The following is a 23,140-nucleotide window of genomic DNA, read 5'->3' on the forward strand; positions in this document are numbered from 1 at the left end:
TTCTGCAATATATAAGAATATAAATAAACTACAGAGCTTAAAAGAAAAGGAAGAAGAAATACCAAGCCATCTCTTAGAGTAGAATTAATGCTTGAAACAGCTGAGAGAGTAGAAATACCTAGTCTTTCTCTCCTCTCCTTCCACTCTCGAGCCAATGCTACCGCTTACCATCACAGAGACCTCATTTTATTCATTGAACCAAACACTGTTCATAACCAAAACAAATATTTTATTCCAAAATATTTCTATTTCCAATTATTAATTAACATTGTCAATAATAATATTAATTAACCAATTTTGTGCATGGTTATTAATATTGCTATCTCTAAATATTAATTAACATATGGTTAGTATAATTGCAAATATGAAAAAAAAAGGTTTAAAAAAATATTATTATAGGTAAATTTTGCCTTTGGCTTTAGCAAGACCATTGTCAATGCTCTAAATCTGATTTTATAATGCAAAGAAACTTTTTGTGCGTCAAATCTATATACTTGAAAAAAAAAAAACATGGCAAACATTCGACATTAGACTTTGATTACCTTGAAAAATATATAACTAAAACAAAAAACAAATATCTTGGTAGTATGAATTAGTTGCAAATATTTCTTTCTACCCTATATTCTTGTAGTGTTGGGAAATGAAATCTCTCACTCATAGCTTGGTTCTCTTGGATAATCCAAGATCATTTGTCAAACTGATGTAGAAACTTGATAAAAAGAGCATACTTGTAGCTCTTTTTGGAGTGGGGATCATAACCTATATATAATATCTTAGTTTTAATTTTGTTCATCATTAAATAATGGAATTACATAGATCTTTAATTGGTCTCTACACATGAATTGGGCCAATACTACTTTAATGCTCATGATTTAGCTCAAATCATAGGCTTCTAGAGATGTGTCAATGGTCCGGTTATGTCACTTTATTGATCACACTTATTGGCCTTTGTAAACATTACCTAAACCTTATATTTGACAATTATACAATGTAGGATTTATGATCTATGTAAGTCTATTAATTTTTAAAATATTTCGAAGACAAGATTGTAGTGGTATTGTAAACTAGTTCCATCTGCACAATTACTATCAGTTTTGTTTACTGTAATGTTGTCTTGCTTTGCGTGCAACTTAATCACTCACTTCACTAAGAACCAAAACCAACTTAAAAGGGTAAAATTGGTGGAAGTATCATTATATACCAAAGCAGCAAAGGCAAATGCGAGAGGGAATGCACAAGCAAACATCATGGAAATTCAAACTCCAATGCCAACTCAAAAAAGTCTATAGGTGGATTTTGAATTTAATTAATAAAAAAATAGAAAATCCCTAAAATATCATGGTTGCTTGAGAAAAAATCTCATATACGCTTGGATGTTGAGAATAGTTGAGTTTAGTTTTGAATAGTAGCATTTTGTGAGACTCATTGAGATGGGTTTAACTTTTTATGTTGAAATGTATGAAATATGTTGAAATGAGTTTAACTTTTTATGGAAAGTTGAAAAAGTAGTGGGTCTCATTAATAATTAGTTTGAAATGAGTTGAATTTAGTTCAACAACCAAACACAACCTAACTATATTGCTCGACATTGAAAGTTAATGCGAGTCTTTTTTTTTTTTTAAAGAGTCGAAGGTCACTTGTCCATGAGTGACCTCCTATCAAATATTATAAAAGAACCCTCACTTGTGGCAGAGGAATACCGTGGTGACAAAAAAAAATCCATAAACAAACCATCCACTACCATCTAACATAAGGTATACCCATCCTGTCTGTACATATAAGCCCCTTTAGTCTACCCGAAAGAAAGACCTCCCCAAAAAAATCCCAATTTCCACCACTCACCCCATATTTAGCTAAGAAATCCACTACCATGTTAGTTTCTATAAACACGAGCTTAAACTGGACATCCATAGAAGACAAAAGTGATATCGCGTCATCCCAAAAATCCCACAAATACCAATATTTACAAGTTCCCGAGATAAATCATCTTATCAACACACTCGAGTCCGATTCCACTAAGACAATTCGTAGACCCAGTTGTTGACACAAATAAAGACCATCAAGCACTGCTCTACACTCAGCAATATTATTTGTAACCTGACCATAAGAGTGAGCAAAACCCCCAAGAACCCACCCATTATGTTGCACCCTTGACCCCCATATGTTATTTTTGTAGAGTTAGTGACATCGAGATGATGACCACACGGATCACGCACCCCAACGACCAGTGCTTAGAGTGTGTACAAAATAATATTCGCATGAGAGAAATAAAAATGTCTTTCTTTATTAAGTACCAGAATTATTCAAAAACAGTAAAATATTATTACAAAATTTATACAGTCATCTGACAGATAAATTAAAAAAACAAATAACATAAGGGAAACAAATCCCAAAACGCTGAACAACATATCAGCAAGTCAAGCCTCTGGTGGAGCCGGTCCCTCGGGATCTGCATCAGAATCTACGGCACCATAAGATGGGACCGTAGGGTAAAACACCACAATGAGATTATGACATCTCAGCAAGTAATTAACCAAAACAGCATCCAAGAGATTTAAAACACATTAATATAATTACACGTCCCATACGGACAAATATGTAGAAAACAAAACCACATTCTTTTTCTCAAAAATATATTTTTAATTACACACGCCAAAAATCCCATTTTGGCCCAATCATAACCATTATTTTATTATGCATGCACCACGGTCTCCCTTATAGACCGTCCTCACACCCTGGCTCTCATCGTCACACCATGGGTAACGTCCATGCATGAGACTTCATAACGAGCGATGCCCAGTTCAGCGCCCAGCGCATACATGGCCAAGCATCCTCTAACTTTGCCAGCCAAAAGGTCACGGAATCGGTACGGGAGCGTTACCGTCTCGTCCATTCCCGTCGTCGCCCTGCGACAACTTAGGGGAAGTCACGTCAGTCTGTCATGCTCCTGAGTGACCAGAGGAACTCCACCAAGATAATGCCCAATCTCGGGTTGGGGTCGTGACACACACGCACCCACATAATCAGTCTCAATTCCAAACAGACAACGCGGCTTCATAGCACAATTTATTAAAGATGATAAATGTGTATGACAACAACAATTATTGGATGACATCGTAAATAACTCATTTACATAAAATCTCAATAATTACAAATATACAGTTTCACAACTACATGTGTAATCCCATCCTCCAAATCCGGCTCAAGGCCCAACATCAATACCAACTGCAATTAAAACCCAATACTTCAACGGCCCAATGCCCAATTCCAACAAATCAACAGTTTACAAATAAATGACAATTATAACAATGTTATTTAAAACTCATGGGTTGCATTGGAAAATTACATACATGAAGATAGGAAATTTCTGGAAGATCGCGTGAGATGGGGTGTTGCTCAAGGTGGGGCACAACGGCGGCACACGGTGGAGCTCACAGCGGTTCAGTGCCCAAAAGAACTCTCAACTCACGGGTTGGCTAAATTACAAGTGGATAAACATGGGTGGCTCTCGGGGATGGTCAAACAACCAAGGGGAAAAACAAAATGTGCAGTGGTTCGCGGTGGTGCACACGGCAACAAGGCCTAAAGCTTTCGGGAGAACACAATACAAACTTTGGAATTTAAGATTTCGAGCTTGAGAGAGAGAAAGCAACAGATTTCAGATCATCAAGAAACTGGAGAACTCGACCTATTTATAGGCTGAGCATGCGGTAGCAGGTGGCTGCATGCCACACAGGTAGAGAAGAGAAAACCGGCAGCACAAGCCATGGAGAAGAGAAAGGATTTCGTGCAGACGTGCGGCGCGGAGGCTGACAGCGCAACACAGAGTCCACCAACAGTCAACATGGAGCTGCTCACGGAAGAAGGAGGTGGCTGAGTGGAGTGATGTCTTGACAACAACCTCTCGGAGTCCACTGCCGAATGACACCGAGTAACTCATGGAAGATGGAGGTGGAAAGAAAAAGATAGAAAGAAGGAGGTGGAAGGAAGAAAGTGGTGATTCACGGCAGTAAGTGGAACGAAGAAGAAAACCGAAGGAAGAAGAAGGAGGAAGAAGAAAGTAGAAGAAACCAGAAGAAAAAAATAGAAGAAGGAAGAAGAAGAGCAGTGCGGCGCCAAAGAGAAAGTGATGGAGCCCTAGCTTTCCATCAAAACGGCACCGTTCAAATAAGAGAGGGGGCTGGGTTCAACTTATAAAACTCACGGGCTGGGCCCTTTTTGCACACGGGCTGGGTTAAATCAGAACACACACAGGTTGGGTCCATTTTAAAACACACGGCCCAATTAAAAACACACACACAACCCAAAACAAAAACACACCTAAATAAATTAAAAATATCATAAATAAAATAAATAAATAAAATAACACAAAAATAGGGAATTAAAACACATGAAAATCTAGGGATCTCACATATTCACATCCCGAACAACACCTCCCCCACCAGCCATCCCAGGATTCCCAAGTGAGCCACCATCTGCATTGAGCTTAGAGAAGTCCCCTGTTGGCGGGGCCCAAGTAATCAACTTCAGATTTTTAACTATAGGCGGCACCACGGGACAGTTGAGTTCCCTCAACACTCCCAAGTCATGCTCCCTCACCACTCTAAACATTCTCATGGACCCCGAAATATCTGCAAGTAGACCTTTTATCATCCGAATAATGACTTTTGATTCAAATTCATATTTTACATTCGTGCCGTACATCGGGTTTTCCAAATAGCCCAAAAAATCAATATAGGAATAATACCACAATGCCTACAAATTTGCAAGACTAGAAAAGCCCGACACCACCATATATTCAAAACATCTGTCCATACTCGAGTCTGAGGTAATCGGATGCAAAAAACAGCAGCAAAAAAATCCCAGACCTTCCTCGATCCTTCCCCATCACACAGCACATGATCCACTGTCTCAACCTTATTATCCATACAGCAATGGCATTTAGAAACAACCAGACTCCCAAGCTGTTGAATAATGGTATCAACTGGAATAGCATTTTGGCATGCCAACCAACATAAAAAAGACATTTTCTTAGAGACATGATCTTGCCAAAGCCACTTCTTCCAAGGACAAATACTACTACGAGCAATAATAATTTGCCAAGCCGACTTCGTAGTGAAGGCCTCATCCACCGTGTGCTTCCAAACCAGCATATCATTACCCTCCCGAACACGGACATTAGATAGAGTAATTTTCTGGAACATATACTCATCAACCAATGGTCGCACTTCATCATATTTCCAGCCCACCCCATCCCAAAGATCCTGGACCAATAGTTTATGATTCCCCACAACTGGAAGAAAATCTACAATTGGTCCATCACCAAGCCAATTATTATACCAAAAATTTAGGGCACCCTCTCGAACTATCCATTGTGAATTTTGTAAGAACAAAGGTAGCGCCTGTAAAATATCTTTTCAAAAACTAGATCCCCTTGACCTCGCCCCTATTAAGGCAAGCGGGTCCTCACCCACATATTTTAGCCAAAAGAATTTAGACCAAAGAGAGCCACCTATAATTAGATTCCAAGCAAACTTCATAAACAAAAATTTCCGAACTTCCAAAAGGTCCCTAATTTCCAAACCACCTTCCTCGACTGGCAAACAAATACGTCGCCAAGACACCCATTTCCTTTTATTGACATCCCCGCTCGAGCCCCAAAGGAAATTAGAAAAGATTTTCTTCAGCTTGGCCTCAATTCCTTTCTGCAAGGACAACACAAAAATCAAGTGGATGGGCATGTCGTTAAGGACATGCTTAATAAGGATGAGTTTACTGCCAAAAGAGAGTAACTTGCACTTCCATCCTGCCAATTGTTTTTTGCACTTTCTGTAATAAAGGCTCAAACATATGCAACTTCTTTCTTCCTACATAAACCAGCATCCCCAAATACACACAAGGCCATGTGCCTTCAGTCGACCCCGAAATATGCTTCAGTTGTATTCTCCAATCATAAGGAATATTTGAGGAGAAAAAGATAGAGGACTTACTTGGGTTGACCAGCTGTCCCGATAAACTTCCATACTTGTGGATCACCCATATAACAAATGCAACACCTTTGTACCACCATTAGAGTTAAAGTATTTAACTCGCCCCGACTGAAAAGCATGGTTAAGTAGGCGCGAAAGCAACTCTTCTGACAATATGAACATATACGGAGAAAGTGGGTCACCTTGGCCAAGTCCACGTGAAGGCTTAAAAAAACCTTTGCCATACCCATTTAGCATGATTGAAAAACTCAGAGAGGAAATAGAGTTAAAAATTAAGGCCCTCCATTTTTCCAAGAAGCCCAAACGACATAACCCTTCCAACAAAAAACTCTAGTTCACTCGGTCATACGATTTAGCTATATCAATTTTCAGCATGACATTTCCCCCTCTAGTCTTCCAATTCATGCCATTCACAAGGTCTTGAGCAATAGACATATTGTCAAAGATACTTCGATCCCGAACAAACGCAAATTGTTCTGCTGATACAATCTTCCCAATAATTGCTGCCAATCTAAACACCATAATTTTAGCTATAATTTTATGGGCCACCGAACACAGACTGATAGAATGAAAGTGGCCAAAATCCTCTGGTTCATCTACCTTTGGAATCAGCACAATATTAGTAGCCCTGAAAAAGGTAGTGAGAGGAATACCTTCGAAAAATTCTTTGGTCATATCAAGCAGATCTTGTTCACAATTTCCCAAGCAAGGACAAAGAAACTTGTTGAGAACCCATCTGGCCCAGGGCTGCTATCCTGGGGTATCGACCACAAGGCATCTTTAACATCTTCTATGGACGAGACCACGCATAACAAAGAACAATTGAAAACATTGGAGACAACAATTGAAAACTTTCCTCATGAGTTTCAATTGGTGCTACCGAGAGCAAGTCATAAACTTCTTCCGCCAAATGAAACAATGATCCATCTCGTAGCTTCATACAATCAACAACTTTACTCTTTTTTTTAATACATAGGGAAGCATGGAAGAAAGCTGAATTCGAATCACCTTCAGTTAGCCATTTGATACGTGATTTCTGAGATCCCAAAATCTCCTCCCTATGAAGCCATTGGAGGTGGCGCGACTTACACAACAAAAGTTCATTCTCCCGATCCTGGGAAAATTCAGTACTAAGAATTTCTTCAAACTCCATGATACGAGTTTCAAGGCCTTTAATTTCCAACTTCACTCTCCCGAACATCTCTGTATTCCACTTTCTCAATATCTTCTTTAGACATTTTAATTTATAATTCACCCTCACCATAGCACAACCTTCAACCTCTTGATTCCAACACTCTTGGATCAAAGGTAGAAACCCTTCATGAGTCCCCCACATACGTTGGAATCGAAAATACTGGATCACACCCCTTCTTTTCCTATCCAAGAAAATCAACATAGGGTAATGGTCTAAAGAAGTTCTCGGAAGGTACTCCATGCATGCAAAACATTAAGAAACAAAGAATTGACCAAAATCCTATCCAGTCTTGCTCAAATCCTTCTCCCCCCGAGCCTGCCATTGCACCAAGAAAATTTTTGTCCCCTACAAGGCAAATCTAAAAGCCCACAATCATGAATACAAGTGTTGAATTCCTCTTTGCCCAAGCCGTACTCAACAGACCTCCCACTTTTTCTTCATCATAGTGGACAATATTAAAATCACCCCCAACAAAACACAACCAACCACCCACATCGAGAGCACACATGTGTTCCCACAACTCCCTGCACTTCCTCTTAAAACAACTAGCATAAACTATAGACACCAAGACTCGCACATTACCTCTAGCGAACTATCTAGACAAAACTTGGTCAGACATGGAAATGAGATTGAAGTTCAGACTAGCATCCCAAAACAACCACACTTTGCCCCTACTACAGCGTTATCCACAAAATTTGGCAGGTTTAGCCACCTAGCCCATCACCGACATTTATTAACAGAAAGAAAAGGCTCTAATAAAGCCACCACCAGTGGCCTACTCTTACTCATGAGTCGCCGAAATCTACTCTTCGATGAGTAAATACCTCGAATATTCCATATAAGTATCTGCATAGATAAACTAAAGAAATTTTTTGGATCGAGTCCTCCTCTCCAGAACTCCCAACTTCCCCATCTTATTCACGCTCCATAATTTTTTCAAAGGAATATTCAATTTCGAATCCGAGTCAAAACACTTGCTTGCAAAAACCTTGTCTGCCCCTTCTTCGGGTTCACCCTCAGACAAGGAACACCACTTGTTAGTGCCCCCCTCTTCAGCTCCCATCATTGCCAACTCAAATTCCAAAGCCTCATCCACCAATTTCAGTGAACTGCAGGGTGTATCTTTCACAACCTCCATTTCTAGCGATTCCTCAATATTTGAGATCTCTTCAGTCAATTCAAACCAATTGTCCGAGACTTTCTGGAGTTAAAAGACCACTGCCCTTCACCGTATCATGCCCCCCAGGTAAGGCAATATCAGCACCTACTAAACCTTCACCATCAAGTTTCTCCTCAAATTGTCTGTTGGTAAGAGCCTTGCCCTTTAAGTCCACATAAAAAGTCTCTAATGCTGCCATTTCCACTGCACGCCGACGATGGTAAATTCCGTTCAAAATATCTGCTCGACGATTGACTGAAAAAAACTCCTTTACATTCATCACCTCTAGTGCCGAGGCTTCCGTATTTTATTCCCAACCACCTTCCACTGGCCCCTAGTCTTCTCACGTCCCCCACCTTCAATCACGCCAACCCCTACTCCATTTGTATCCAATTGATTTCGCCTATTACACCTACCCTCCTCATGCCCCTGCTTTCGACATAATCCACAAAACAGACGGAGGGATTCAAAGATTACCTCCTGATGAAGGATACTTGCATGTCCTGGAACCCCTAGCTAGAAAGCCCGTTTCACAGGTTTGGAAATATCCACCTCAACGCAAATGTGTGCTGCCTCAGGCTGTGTCACACAAGCCGTCGTGTTGTCCTGTTTCAAGAAACGCCCAAATCCTCCACCAATCGACCTCAACATAGACTCGTGAAAGTAGTTCGGGGGCAACCCTGGAAGAGATAACCATATTGGGACCCAAGGGGAGTCCTCCTCTTCTACGAACTCTGGTGTCCAATGGAACACCCAATAGGATACCCCTACAATCTCAACATTTCCCCTCGCCATAGCTGCAATGAAATCATCTTCATTCAACAGTCGGACGTGCACATTTCGAGGGTTCTACAGCTGACCAACAACAGGCACAACACGTAGTCCCCAACATGATTTGATGAAGCCCTGAACTGTATCAAGCGACAGTCTCCTTCGCAGGAACTTCAGCACAACAGAGAACCGAAATGGTTATGCCGATTGCTTTGCTTCTGCCCTGGAGAAGATGAAAAACATCTCCCCATCCGAAAATTTTGGGTCTCTAAATGGGATCTCCACCTCGGGTAGAACCTGAGGCCGATCCATCACAACGTTTGTAAATCTCCTACCAAAGCCATTCTGCGATGCTCCTCCCACTCGGCATTCAGGATTCGTCGTCGTCTGTTGTTCCATGCCCTTCAAAGGACCGCTCTTCCCACTCCCTGAAGCCGTGAGGGCGGAGGCGGAATCCATCACTGGAGTTAATGCGAGTCTCATAGTGTATATCTCCTACCAATCAACAACTCCTTATGTTCGAATACTAACTCTGCCCTACCCTTCTCTTTACCTTCAATATTTGTTTTGCCCCCAACTTTCACCACCCCTAACTACTCTCTCTTATTTTCTTGTCTCTTTTCTTTTTATATGACCACACAAGTTATTCTGTTAACATCAAATCAACAAGCCAAATTGTCATTGTGAAAAATAGAGAAGAAGAAGAATAAAGACCCAAAATATCTAACACATCAAGTATATATTTCATCAATCTTATCCAGTTCTGCAATTCCAATTCGGTGATTATTCCAGTTTAAATACTGGAACAAAATATTTTGATACCAGTTTGTACCCGTGTATCATTTTGGGATACATATCTTTATAATTCATCATCTATAAAAAAAAATATTTTTGTATATATTATTCATACTGATAAAAATAATAAGTAATAATCTTTCAATGAATCATAAAATAAATATCAATATAAATTATTTCTTTTTATTGCTTTTAATTTCAGTGCTTGCCGACGATGTGTTACACCATAGTGTTTTTCAATTAAAGCCACAAAGAGATATTAAAAGAAATATGTTATAATTACTACCAAGTTAGAATCCAAGCTTGTGTAGCAGTGGCAAATCGTGTTTTCGAATCGTGTTTGTATTGTGTCAAATCATGAATATTCAACTATATAAGTCAATCTAAACCCAATCCTTTAAACTAAACGTGTCAAACTTCCAAACCGTAACACAATCCATTTAAATAACGAATCGTATCATGTCACCCGTTTTGACTCGTTTAATAATTAATTAAAAATATTTTAATACAACACGACTAATTGAAACCCGTTTGTTTTATATAAATGGGTTGAACTAAAACGCATAACTCATTAGACCTGATTAACATAATTTTATATAAAATTTAAAATCTATATTTATTAATAACTACAATATCTTAAAATATATATATCAATATTTTTCAAATTTTAACATATAATAAAGCCAATATTACAAACCATACAATAACAAATATGAGCATAGGTCTAAAATTACAATCTCAACAACAAAAACATAAGCATATTAAGAAATAATAATATTAAAACTTAACAATAATAAAATTTTAATTTTGAAATAAATTCTAAATGGATCAAAATGGGTTTATTTCGTGTTAAGTAAGTTAACCCGTTATTGACCTGTTTATAAATCGTTTATTAGCGAGTCAACCTATTTTGACTCAAACCCTTTAACATCAAACTCAAATCCACTAATTTTGTGTCATGTTTATGTTGGGTTTACGAGTCCTGTCACATATTACCACTCTCACTTGCATAATAAAGAGAAAAAGGCATTAGTGAAAAAGAAGGAAATTTTGCTACTCATCATTCCCACATACTACACACTATATTTATTTTAATTTTTTTTTATTTTATTCTTTCTAAACTAATTAAATTATTTTACTCATCATCCATACACCACACATTTGATAAGAGAAAAAATTAAAAATTAAAAAATTTTTTATGGTGTGTGATATGTGGGATGATGAGTAGAATTTTTCAAAAGAAAATACCACTCTCACCGACATTTTGTACCGACAAAGTGTATGGTTGTTTTTTTTTTTAAGATTTGTGTTTATTTATATCTTAGTATTGTGTTTTTTTATTTTTTTATTCTTTTAAAATAAAATGCATAAAAACATGTTTTAAAAAAAATGAAAAAAAAATTACACCATCAGTACCAAATTCGGCACTGTTAGTGGCTCTAGCACTACCTAGTGAAAAAAATAGAGTGCCGAATTAGACCGGTTGGTTAAAGAAAAGAAATAAAAGATGCCAAATGAAAAAAATAAAGGAAACTGCTGCATCCACTAAAGATGCATCCGACAAAAACTATCTATTCCCATTTTATTTTATTTTTTTAATACTATCTTTACTTAATTTTTAAAAAAGTATTTTTAAATAAATTTAAAATTTTTTTCTTTTTTCAAAAAATTGTTTAAATAGATTTAAAAAATACTTAAAAAATATAAAATAAAAAAGTATATTTAAAAATACTTGAAATCCACTCTCGATTCTAACGGGACTCAAAAATAAATAAAAGGTGTCATGATAAAAAATGTAAGTGGCAGAATGACCAAACTTTCTAAGCATTTTAGATAAATTTCAAAACTGCCATATGGTAAAATTTTGGACCGGCAAGCACATTTCAACCGGAATTTCAAAATGGTCCGAAATGAACAGAATTTTGGCTGGAACGAAATATACCATATATATGATCCGATAACTGTTCTGGCAAGGTCGTATCGGGACAAAATTAAAAACCCTGATTCTAATTCAATAATGAGTTAGACTCCTATTTAGAAAACAATTGTAATTTCTACAAATTAATAATGACACGCTTACCTTCCTTTTGAACCAATATTTACCAATCTCATAGATTTCATTTAAATAACATGGAATTAAAGAAGTTACAATAAGATAACTGCATCAAAATCTAAAACCAAAGAAGTTATTTAGCCAGCATCTGAATAGAAAAGAAAGACTTATAAAAATGAGTTAAGTGAGTAAGTGATTAATGAAAACATGTTTTCATTTAATTTATACATAAATCTAACTTCAAGACTGATCCCTTCTGCATATTTTTCCATCTTGAATGTACTCCAAGTTCAAATGAGGATTTTAACTATCTCTAAAGCCAATGAACTCTTAAAGAGATTAATATATATATATGAGTAATGTTATATACCATACTACCATCCTACTTTCATCTCACTACGTAAGATGTGTCATATTTATCACTATTGGATGATAAAGAATCATCTAATAAATAATCATTCAATGGTGATAAATGTGCCACATCATATATAGTGGGATGAAAATAGAATGGTAGTGTGGTGTATAGAATTTTCTTATATATATAATATGTCCTCATGATACTAAACACGTATTCCAAGACAATGATGAAAATGAGTGGCTAACACATCATGTACTACATCTACAACAATAAATATTTGATCTTATTATCTTTCCACCATTCTACAATCTCAAAATTTCGTGATTTTGTTGCACACCTCTCGAACAAATACCTACCCACCTTTAATCTGAACTCCGTGAAGTTCTCCTTCTCAAAAAATTGGTCTAAAATGGAATTAGATTTTTCCCTTTGTAGTGCCAAAGTCATCAATAATATTTAATATTTGTAGTAACTGTACTAATCCTTCCTTGAGCCACGTTAGAACTCCTCATGAAATAGCTCAACCAAACAACTTGAGAGAAGTCCCACTATTGTCTCTATCCTATCTATCCTTAACACTTTTTTAACTAAAATTTAATGGCTTTCATTTTATATTATAAGTTAAGGACAAAAGTAATATATATCATCAAGTTGATTCTATTTATTCTTTCCCAGTATTTCTCATATTTTTTTTATATAAGTGAGTTAAATAAAATGATGCAATGCAAATTGTATCAAATTGTATCTCTCCAAAGTGAACAACCTTTCAGTCTCAATGATAAAAATGAGTGATTATGAGTTTTTTACTAATGACTCTTGCAAAGCTTGTAAATGTTGTCTTAGAAAATCTCAAAATGAGTTATTTATACATATGAGAAAGCTTGTTTTAGCAAATTTAAAAACGAATCTTTTATTTATCAAGTTTATGGTGCAAATATAAAAAAGAATAACTTTCACTTTTCAAAATGAGTAATGCTACTCATCATCCCAACTTCTATTATCCTTTCATCATCTTATGATGTGACATTAAGTGATTGGAAATTATTTATTACATTTTAATTATGAACCTATCATTTAATGCCACATCATGAGATGATGGAAGGATGATGAGAGTTAGAATGATGAATAGATTTTTTCTTTCAGAATCTATCATGCACATTTGAAAAAGCTCATCTCCTTTTAGCAAATGTCAGTAAGTTTCATTTGCTTTGAATGTGGAAAAGGGTATTTTTTTTATTTTTTATGTTTTCACTGTGAAAGATGCAAATCAATTTTTCATGAGTTTTGAAATATATTTTTGCCTTTAAGACTTTTTCAAATCTGTAAGAGATGTTAAAAAAAAAAAAAAAATTCTTAGATCTTCATAGGTAAACTTTTTTCTTTCTTGATCTATTATTGTCCTTGCTCTTCAAATTTTCATCATGTAGACATATTGAGTCTTCTTTAAACTTAAATTTGAGTTGTTTGATTTGTTATAATCATAACCCATAAGTAGGTATGTAGTCATATGGCTCTTGAAACGTTGGGGGTCAATAAACACCTAATCAAATACTTAGTCATGGACACCCTCAGATTTTCCTCCTTATCATACTCAACAAGTCCTTGTATGATATGAACCCGCGGGAATGAATTCCCTTGAACCCACAATCAATTTAAAAACTCCCCAAGAAAGTCAAAAATCAAGTCAAGGATGGAGAATCTAGACCCGATGAGAACCCGTTTCAAGAACCTAGATTATATTAAAATCTAGACCCGTTGAAGAACTCGTCTCAAGAACCCAGATTACAAAGGAGGAACGCCACAAAGGTTGTGATTTACCTTTGATAAGTTCAAGAGTTCAATCAAGAACAAGAGGAGAAAACTCAACTCACAAATAAAATTCAATATTGTCTAACCTTCAAATGAGGCTACAAGGTGTATTTAAACTAAATCTAATTAAAACCCTAGCCAAAATAAAGCCCATTTTTACCCAAAATGCCCCTGATGAACAGTGTCGCGCTACAGTACCGCGGCTACAGTAACGCTACAGTACCTCTTAAAACCCTAATTCCTAAAAAGTAACTTTCCAAATAAGCCCTTGGCCAAAATACAAGGCCTTCTTGAAAACCCTAGTTCATTGAAAATAAGACGTGTGGGCCAGGCATCTTCAAGCCCACTTATTCTAAACTAATAAAATAAATCATTTAACCAAATTTGAAGTCTCCAATAACAATAGGCCCTATCTCTAAGTCATGTCTTCCACAGCTTGAATTAAGTGGATCAAAGCTGGTTCTCCTTCTTTCAAGCCCATCTTGAGTGTTGGGCTCTTGCTAGCTTCATCCCAAGTGGATTGCACCAATCCGTGCATTGCTTCCTTGATCTTCATGGCCCTTGATCTTGTAATTGGCCCATCTGGAATTTGTAAATGATCTTTAAGACTAGGCCCACCTTGGTTCCCATCATTGTAGACTAACACTTTATCTTCTGCATCCCCCTTAACAATCAATTGCCCTATTATATGAATATTTTCATATTTTTGACATCTAAATGAAGAAGTTACACAAGAACTTCAAAAGGTGGTGCATAATGATGAACTCTCACTCTTATAATAACACCCAAATAACTCAATGGTTATCACCATCCCTGAGTTCTATTTTTGTAAAGAGTAATGCTACTCATCATCTTAATTTTTATCATCCTTTCATCATCTTATGATGTCGCATTAGGTGATTAGAAATTATTTATTACATTTCACTTGTAAACCTATCATTTAATATCACATAATGGAATGATGAGAGTTGAAATGATGAATAGATTTTTTCTTTTGTAAAATCTCCAAAACTACCAATTGATTTTTAGCTTTTTTCAATCTTTTGGTTAATATGGTAGGGAATGGATCGAGTTTTGTGTACACGTGGAGGAAAGTATTCAAAGGTTCTCGTGCTCCTCCATATATAATAGAATAGAAGCCGCGTCACCACCACCACAGGTCTTGTACAAACATCATATCGAATATTAATATTTTAATGAAATAAAGTATTATATACTTTCACTAAAGAGTTGATGCGACAGCACCATGGACATTAACAAGATCAATTAAGAGATCTCGTATAGATTCTACTTTGTCAAAAAATCTTAAAAAATAGACATTTCTTGCTTGAATTCATGGAAGGGTTTTTGAAGACAATTTCATCAACATCTTTATTATTTTAGACTTAAAATTTCAATATTAAAGTGAAATTGTCTTGATTTTTGAAATCCAACCTCTAAAAGCACTTACCTAAAATATTAGCCACGAAATAGCACCTATATATTGAGGCCATAAGAAAAGTCTATCGTTCACAACTTTCCATATAGTTTATCAATGCATCACTTTGTCAATGTGTAGATTGATTTATCAAATTATCATTAGCTTTAATAGCAACCATTATGCATTGAACTATAACCATTACTCACATGACCCATAAGGGCAATCATTTCTATAATTTACTTTTTTCAAATTTCGAAATCTTAGGATTAATTTGGATAGTGGAGTATTCTCATACTATTTATTATTTTATTATTATTTTTTATCTATATTTTTTATTATTTATTATTATTTAATATTTTATCATTACTATTTCATTATTTTCTTACTACTATACACAGAATATATTAAAGTATACTTGAACAGGGAAGATAAAATCCATCATCGTTGAAAACGGAAGATAAAATCCATCATTATTTATTAGTGAGTTCTCTAACAATCCATCATCGTATTGTTTCATCACGTTAATTTATTAGCTAATCCCATATTGGAAGACTCAAGCTGGGATCATTTGATCTAATGGAGTTTTATCAACTTCTTTAGATTGAAACTCTTGATATTTTAAAACAACGTTGCATGGAAGTTTAAATGCATGTCAATATTAGTAATAGAAGCTGAATCAATTGTTTCATGAAGAAAGATTCAATTATTTTTTTAAAATAGATTTCAAACTAAAAAGTGAAGAAAACATTCATGAACAACTTACAGAATAATTTGCAAAACTAATTTAACCTTTAAAAAAAAGGACGGTAATCCAAGTACTTTATTGATAGTCCTCACTTGTGGTAGAAGAAAATCTTGGTTACAACCAGATATCTGGGAGTTACAAATAATCATAAAGATCACCCAAACTTAAGCATCAAAAGACTTAAAACATAAAACCACAATACAAAATAAACCGAAAGAAACGCTACAACCAAAGCAAAAGAATTGCACAAACAACCTGCAAAACAAGGTTAGTACACACAAAAATAAAGCAATACAATACCAACCAAGAAATAAATTAAAACCAACAAAGCCAAACTAAATTAGCAGCAACGAAGGGAAGGAAGACCCAACTTATCCAATCGAATTAAACCTCACAGCAACCTCGACACTTCTCTAAGGACTTGCTACTCCATATGTTGACCCATCGCACCATACTTTGTAAGCCAATTTACAGCTAGCTTCATTACCCTCTCTAATTTAACCTTATAATGCACAACAGAATAAAAAAATAAAAAGCTTTAAATTTACATAACTCCATCAATATATGTATATATATGATTTGTAGAAAGTAGAATATACATAGAATTTTTTAAAAAAATGAATCAAATGCTATTTTCCTTCTAATACCCCTCCAATTTTTCATGCTATTTCATATACTGTTGAAAAGAAAAATCTCGAGACAAAAAGAAGGAACCAAAGCACAAGTGTGCTCTAGTCTCTAGAGCACTCCCAATAGCTCTTGTAAAATACACATTTCTTTAAAATATAAAGAAAGATTGTCAAAAGTATCTTCCATTAGATCATTTATTTCATTTCTATTTTACATTCAGCTACAGTAATCCTCTACTTGTAGAGGTTACTGTTCATTCCTTTAAAGAATTTTGTATTATTTATCTCTTATTTCATCTTCTTTTCTTTTTTATCTTATTTTCATTTTAACCCTTTTTATCACTTTTGCACAGGCCCCACTCTCTTATCTCTCATTTACTCTAGCACTCCGTTTATAGTTCATTCGACTTTTATGCATGTAGAAGTTTTGATATTGTCAATAATAAAGGTAGGTATTTTTTTTTATCGTTTTACTCTTTTTTTTAAGTAATTTAAAATATTACATTATACATAAAGAAATATTGCAAATATCAAAATATATTATATATAGAGAAATATTTGAAATATATGATGTGTAGAGAATATAATATTTGAATAATTAAAAAAGATTAAAAAATATAATATTTAAATGATATAAAGAAAAAATAGATAAATTGATGTATGATGTATTGTAAAAGTCAATATGTAAAATAGAAAAAATAGATTTTAGTAATGTATTTGAAATGATAGGATAAAGAAGCCATTGAAAGTGCTCTAAAGCAAGCGTGCAAGCTGCACATAATTTGCATGTCTTGTAAGTGCTATTCCTTGCCTACCCTTTAATGAACATAAAAAATGTCACACATCTCTCATTCTAAAATTTTTTCTATAACATCATATCTACCTTTACAATAAGAATAATGAGCATTTACGACGAGTTATTTATGATAAAAATAATTATTTGTTATGAGAATAAACTCATTTTGATATGACATAATCATTTTGACAAGAAATAACTAGAAGCAAATAAACATTTTTCTTATAATGAAAATGAAAACATTTTCAAAACTTTTCAAGATGCCAAGATCAGCCTCGTAGATTGATCTATGGTGTGACTTACAAGGTAAATATAATTGATCATCCTAACTTTAGTTGAGCCTGAACAATTAATAAGGTTCAATCATAACACTCACGAGCGCCAAAGCCACGCTTATGCTAATAGATGCAATAACAAACATGCAACCACTAAAACTTATAAATATTTAATTTTCATGGTTCGTTTGATAACCATCTTTCCAACCATTCGTGTTGACGAATCCAAACTCCAAAACCAAGCCAACCCTAACTTTACATTGAACACCAAAACCATAATCCAAAACAACAACCGGTCGAACCAAATTCGAAAAGGTCCAAGTATTATTTGTACCAAGATTTTGTTTTTTGAATTAGTGATGGCTCTAGAAAATACACTCCCCACATGACTTTAAACATAAACCCTATATTTTGGTGCAAAACCCTAACAAGACAGTGAGGGGGAGAAGGCACATGATATAATTCTAACTCTTCTGTAGGTTCTTAAAACACGGAAGAAAAAATTTAAAGCCAAAAACAAGAAGATCACGATTTATCATGGGAAGAAAAATAAAAGAAATTTCTGAAAAACCAATCAATGATTCAATATTGTAGAAAGAGGAAGCTCGAGAAGGTGTTTACATTTTATGAATTAAAAGTTTGGGATTTGCTATACATCATATACTATTTATTTTCATATTTTATACTTAATATTTTTTTATAGAATATAGAGTATTAAATAAATAATAACCGATAAGAAGAATTATTCTAAAAATTTTCATTCACCAATCAACAAGTTAAAAGGAAAAGCTATTAATTTATCGATTAAAGAAATAAAATGTAGTGGGTCCTAAACAAAGAAACGTAAAATAAAGTTAAAGAATTGTTTGGCATGGTGGGGTGAACTCCGTTTACCGAGAAGATAAAAAGTTGTTCAATTAGAGGGCCCCGATTATCAAGTAAAGAAGAAAATCGAGCTAGTACTGCTGCGACGTGATTGGGCTGGTTTGTTTCTGTAATAATGAAAGAGACGTCATACAGCTAAAAAAAAAAAAAAATTAAAATATTTTTATAATTTAATGTACCATATTAATTCATATAAAAAATATTATATATAACTACAAAGAAATTTTATTATTAACGTCGGCTCGTTAACATAGCTTGCAGGTTACGCATGAGTGAGGATATAAATACTTATAATAAATATATCTTTTAAATTAAATTATGTCATATAAATATTTTATTAGATGCATATATTGATATTCTACACATTGACTTGATAACAGATATTTTTATTAATCAAATATAATAAATCGTCAAACCTAGGCATGGTTGCCCTATATCAATGATAAAATATAAAAAAGTCATTTTAAATTAGACAATCACGGATAATCAAATTTTCAATCATCAAGCAATGAACAATGCATGTTGTATTAATTATATATTTAAATTGAATGACAACATTAGCCATTAATTAATCAAGTTATTGAGGTGGTCAGGCAGTGATATTAGACAAAAGAAAAAGCTATCACATATAGCTCAGATATGTCTAGTTTTCAATGCAGCAAGCTGGCACTAATTTGTCACAAAACGTTGTATGGTGTGGATCGACCTCTTGTGGTGCGGACTAGGACTTGTCGTGGGGACAAATGGAAAAGAAATAGCTAGCTTATATGAGCCAAGAGACGGTCGTGGCATAATGACTAAGGGTGCTTCTACGGAGACGGATGGTCTATTGATAGAATGCATTGATTGGTGCATTCTTGATTTTTTTTTCTTGTAATGTTTAATAAAAGAAAAAAAAAAAAAAGCAAATTCAGTACATTTCTTATTGTTTAAGATAAAACAAAAATAAAATGCCCCAATCAAGGTGCAAATGCTTGGTAGACCATCTATCTCTATCTAGCATTTCCCAAGTACTAAACAGATAAAGAGTCATAGAGGTACTTAGATATGTGTAGTGAGAGGGATGATAGGTGCATGAGAAGAGAGGGAGAGATTACATGAGCTTGTAGATTACGAGCAAGTGGTGGACAAGGAGTTACTTATGCTACGTTTGGTTGTTGAGATGAGTTAAGTTGAGTTGAATTGTGAATATTAATATTTTGTAAGTCCTATTGAGATGGATTTAACTTTTTGGCTTGTTTGTTTTCGCAGATGAGATGAGATGAGTTGAGTTGAGTTGAGATTAAAGTTAAAAATTAAATAAAATATTGCTAGAATATATTTTTTTAATATTATTTTTATTTTTGGATTTGAAAAAGTTAGATTGTTTATTTTTTTTGTATGAGAATTTGAAAAAATTGTAATAATTAGATGAGATTAATGGAGAAGAGTTGTGAAAGTAAACGATGCCTATAGACTTTAAGGTTTAAGACTAACTAATTTATTAAAAACTCGTTGATCATAAATTAGGAACGAGATAAAATAAAATTATTATCTCTTTTCGTATTCATTCATGGTGAGAAAGGATAAGATTTTTAGGAAAATCTTGAATTTTGGTTTTGTGAAAGGAAAATGATAGTATATGACTACGAAATGTGCCTACTCATATATTTTTTATTTTTTTATTTTTTTCTAAATGGTTAAAGAAATGACTATTAGTGAATTTATATATATTTTTTATTTATTTTTCTTAATGTTTAAGAATGATTAAAAATTGCTTAAAGAAAGAAAAAAGAAAAACCTTATTTGTACTAGGGTGTACATTTGGTAAGCACTCTAACATTATTCTTGTGAAAACTTAGATAAAAGTTTGATATCATATACTCATCTCTTTTTTTTTTTCTTTATGGATGCATGATTTTATCCCATATCTTGTTTGGGATATCGGAATTATGTTTTATTACGTTTAGATGTTGAGTTGAGTTGAGATGAGTTGAGCTTTTTATGAATAGTAGTAAGTTAAAATGGTAGAGTGAATTTTGTGAAGTTTACCTAACATGAGTTTAAAGCCTCGTTTGGTTGTTGGACAGTACTGAGATCAACTCAGTTCAATCTAATTTTAAACTGAGTTTAATATCCAAACACCCAACTCTCAAATTGCTAAACTCATCTCAACTCAAAATCTCTTTACACGTGAGACCCACAACATTTCTTAATTCAACACCTCTTTACATAGGGGATCCACAATCTTTTTCAAATTTTCATAAATATATCTAAACTCATTTTAATATACAAACACATCTAAACTCATCTTAAGTGGGCTCCCAAAATTTATTACATCATCTCAATTCACTATTATTCATAAAGAACTTAACTCATCTTAACTCAACTCAACATCCAAACGCAGCCTTAATGTGTTTGGATGTTAAGATAAGTTTAGATGTATTTATGAAAAGTTGAAAAAAGTTGTGGGTCTCACGTGTAAAGAAGTATTGAATCGAAAAAGGTTGTGAGTCATATGTGTAAAGAGGTTTTGAGTTGAGATGAGTTTAACAATTTGAGAGTTAAGTATTTAGATGTTAAATTTAACTTAAAATTAGATTGAACTGAGTTGAACTCATATGAGTTTAACAATCAAACGAGGCCTTTGAGTGATTTGATTAATAACACGATGTATTCATGTTATTGATTCCAACTAGATCTTTTGGTTAGAACGTCATCTTATTTTTTAATGTTCATTTTTCATATATTCTTAAATATTAATAAGGACATACAATGGTGTTGTCTGAAATAGTGTAAAGATATAATTTAAATAATTAAATTGATTTAATATGATATCAAAGTAGAGATTCTCGTTTTGAATCCAATCTTCACCTAACCCCATTTAAGTTCAAATATCAAACATATTAAGCTTACTTATTATGGGAAAGTTTAACGCACACCTAAAGAAAACTATTACGGAACAACTATAATAGTATGAAACAATCAAAGAAAAAAGAAGTAAAATAGAATAAAAAATAAAACTAAGCATAGAAAAAAGTTGATTTGGATGATGAGATGAGATAATATAGTTTTAAATTAGTTAAATGAAATATTATTAGAATATTAATTTTTAATATTATTATTATTTTGATATTTAAAAAAATTGAATTATTTATTATATTTTGTGTAGAAATTTTAAAAAATTATAATAATGAAATGAGATGAAATACTTTTATTATCCAGACAGAACTTTAAAATGTTGCTCGATCACACACTAATAGACCAAAAATCAAAAAAGAAAAATAGACAAAAAAGGAAGAATAAGGTTCAGTTTGTATTCATAAATCATCTCAACACATTTCAACTCATCTCACTATTATTCATTATTATTCATCAACTTTAACTCATAAATCTTACTATTATTTAAAACTTATCTTATTACTATTTATAATTTATCTCAATTCATCTTCTAATCCAAACGATATCTAAGTGTTTGAAATGAAAAGAAGTGTTTGAAATGTTTCAAGTAAGAAAGGATGCACTAGATAACTGCATCCAAATCTTAGGGAAGAAGTTTTCATTTTTTATTTTTCTTTAAATTGAAAAGGACAAAGGAGATGCCATAAAAGATTTTTTGATAATGTTCATATAAAGGGCCTGGACGAGTACAATATGTTTCATTATAAAAAGCTTCTGTGGGGTCATTTCTTTCCTAAAGGCAAACGGCAGAGTCTTCGGTACGATTCTCTGCCCTGAAATTTCTTACACTAATTATGAGTCCCTTTAAATAAAGTAATCCCAGGTCCCACAAAATGCCCCACCCTTCAATATTTATGAGTTTACATGAAAGTTTTAAATTTTGTATTGTACTAATCGATATCGTTGAAATTTTTCTTTTCGACCGTCTGACAGGTATAGATACTATGTCTGTTTCGTACTGACTAAAATACCGGCCGTACCGACCAGTACTGGTCATACCGGCCTCAATTTCGACTTATATCGACCTCAATTTCGACCTATACCGGCCTATATTTCGGCCTGTACCGGTCAATATTTCGGCCTGTATTTTTTTTTTTTTTTTCTGTTTTTTTAAACTACAAACTTATTTTTTAACCTTCAATTCAGACTAGACTATTTATAATTTATATATATATGTATTTGTATATAATTTATTTATATATAGACTATTATTTTAGAATATAATTTTTATATATATTTATATATATAATTTATTTATAGATCGATTATCCCGAAACGTTATCCCGAAACGCTATCCCGAAACGGTACCGGTATCGAAAT

General features: G+C 33.8%; 1 protein-coding gene across 1 annotated transcript; it reads right to left on the reverse strand.

The window, feature by feature from the left end:
- Window positions 1–4,407: 4,407 nt before the first annotated feature.
- Window positions 4,408–8,323, reverse strand: LOC121258672. The gene is made up of 3 exons (XM_041160216.1): window positions 8,164–8,323; window positions 4,869–5,305; window positions 4,408–4,755 (listed from the first exon to the last, which is right to left on the reverse strand). Exons 1-3 carry the CDS (start codon window positions 8,321–8,323, stop codon window positions 4,408–4,410), a joined length of 945 nt encoding a protein of 314 aa, XP_041016150.1.
- Between the last annotated feature and the right edge of the window lie 14,817 nt (window positions 8,324–23,140).

This window comes from Juglans microcarpa x Juglans regia, chromosome 3S (genome assembly GCF_004785595.1).
Source record: "Juglans microcarpa x Juglans regia isolate MS1-56 chromosome 3S, Jm3101_v1.0, whole genome shotgun sequence".
NCBI lineage: Eukaryota > Viridiplantae > Streptophyta > Magnoliopsida > Fagales > Juglandaceae > Juglans > Juglans microcarpa x Juglans regia.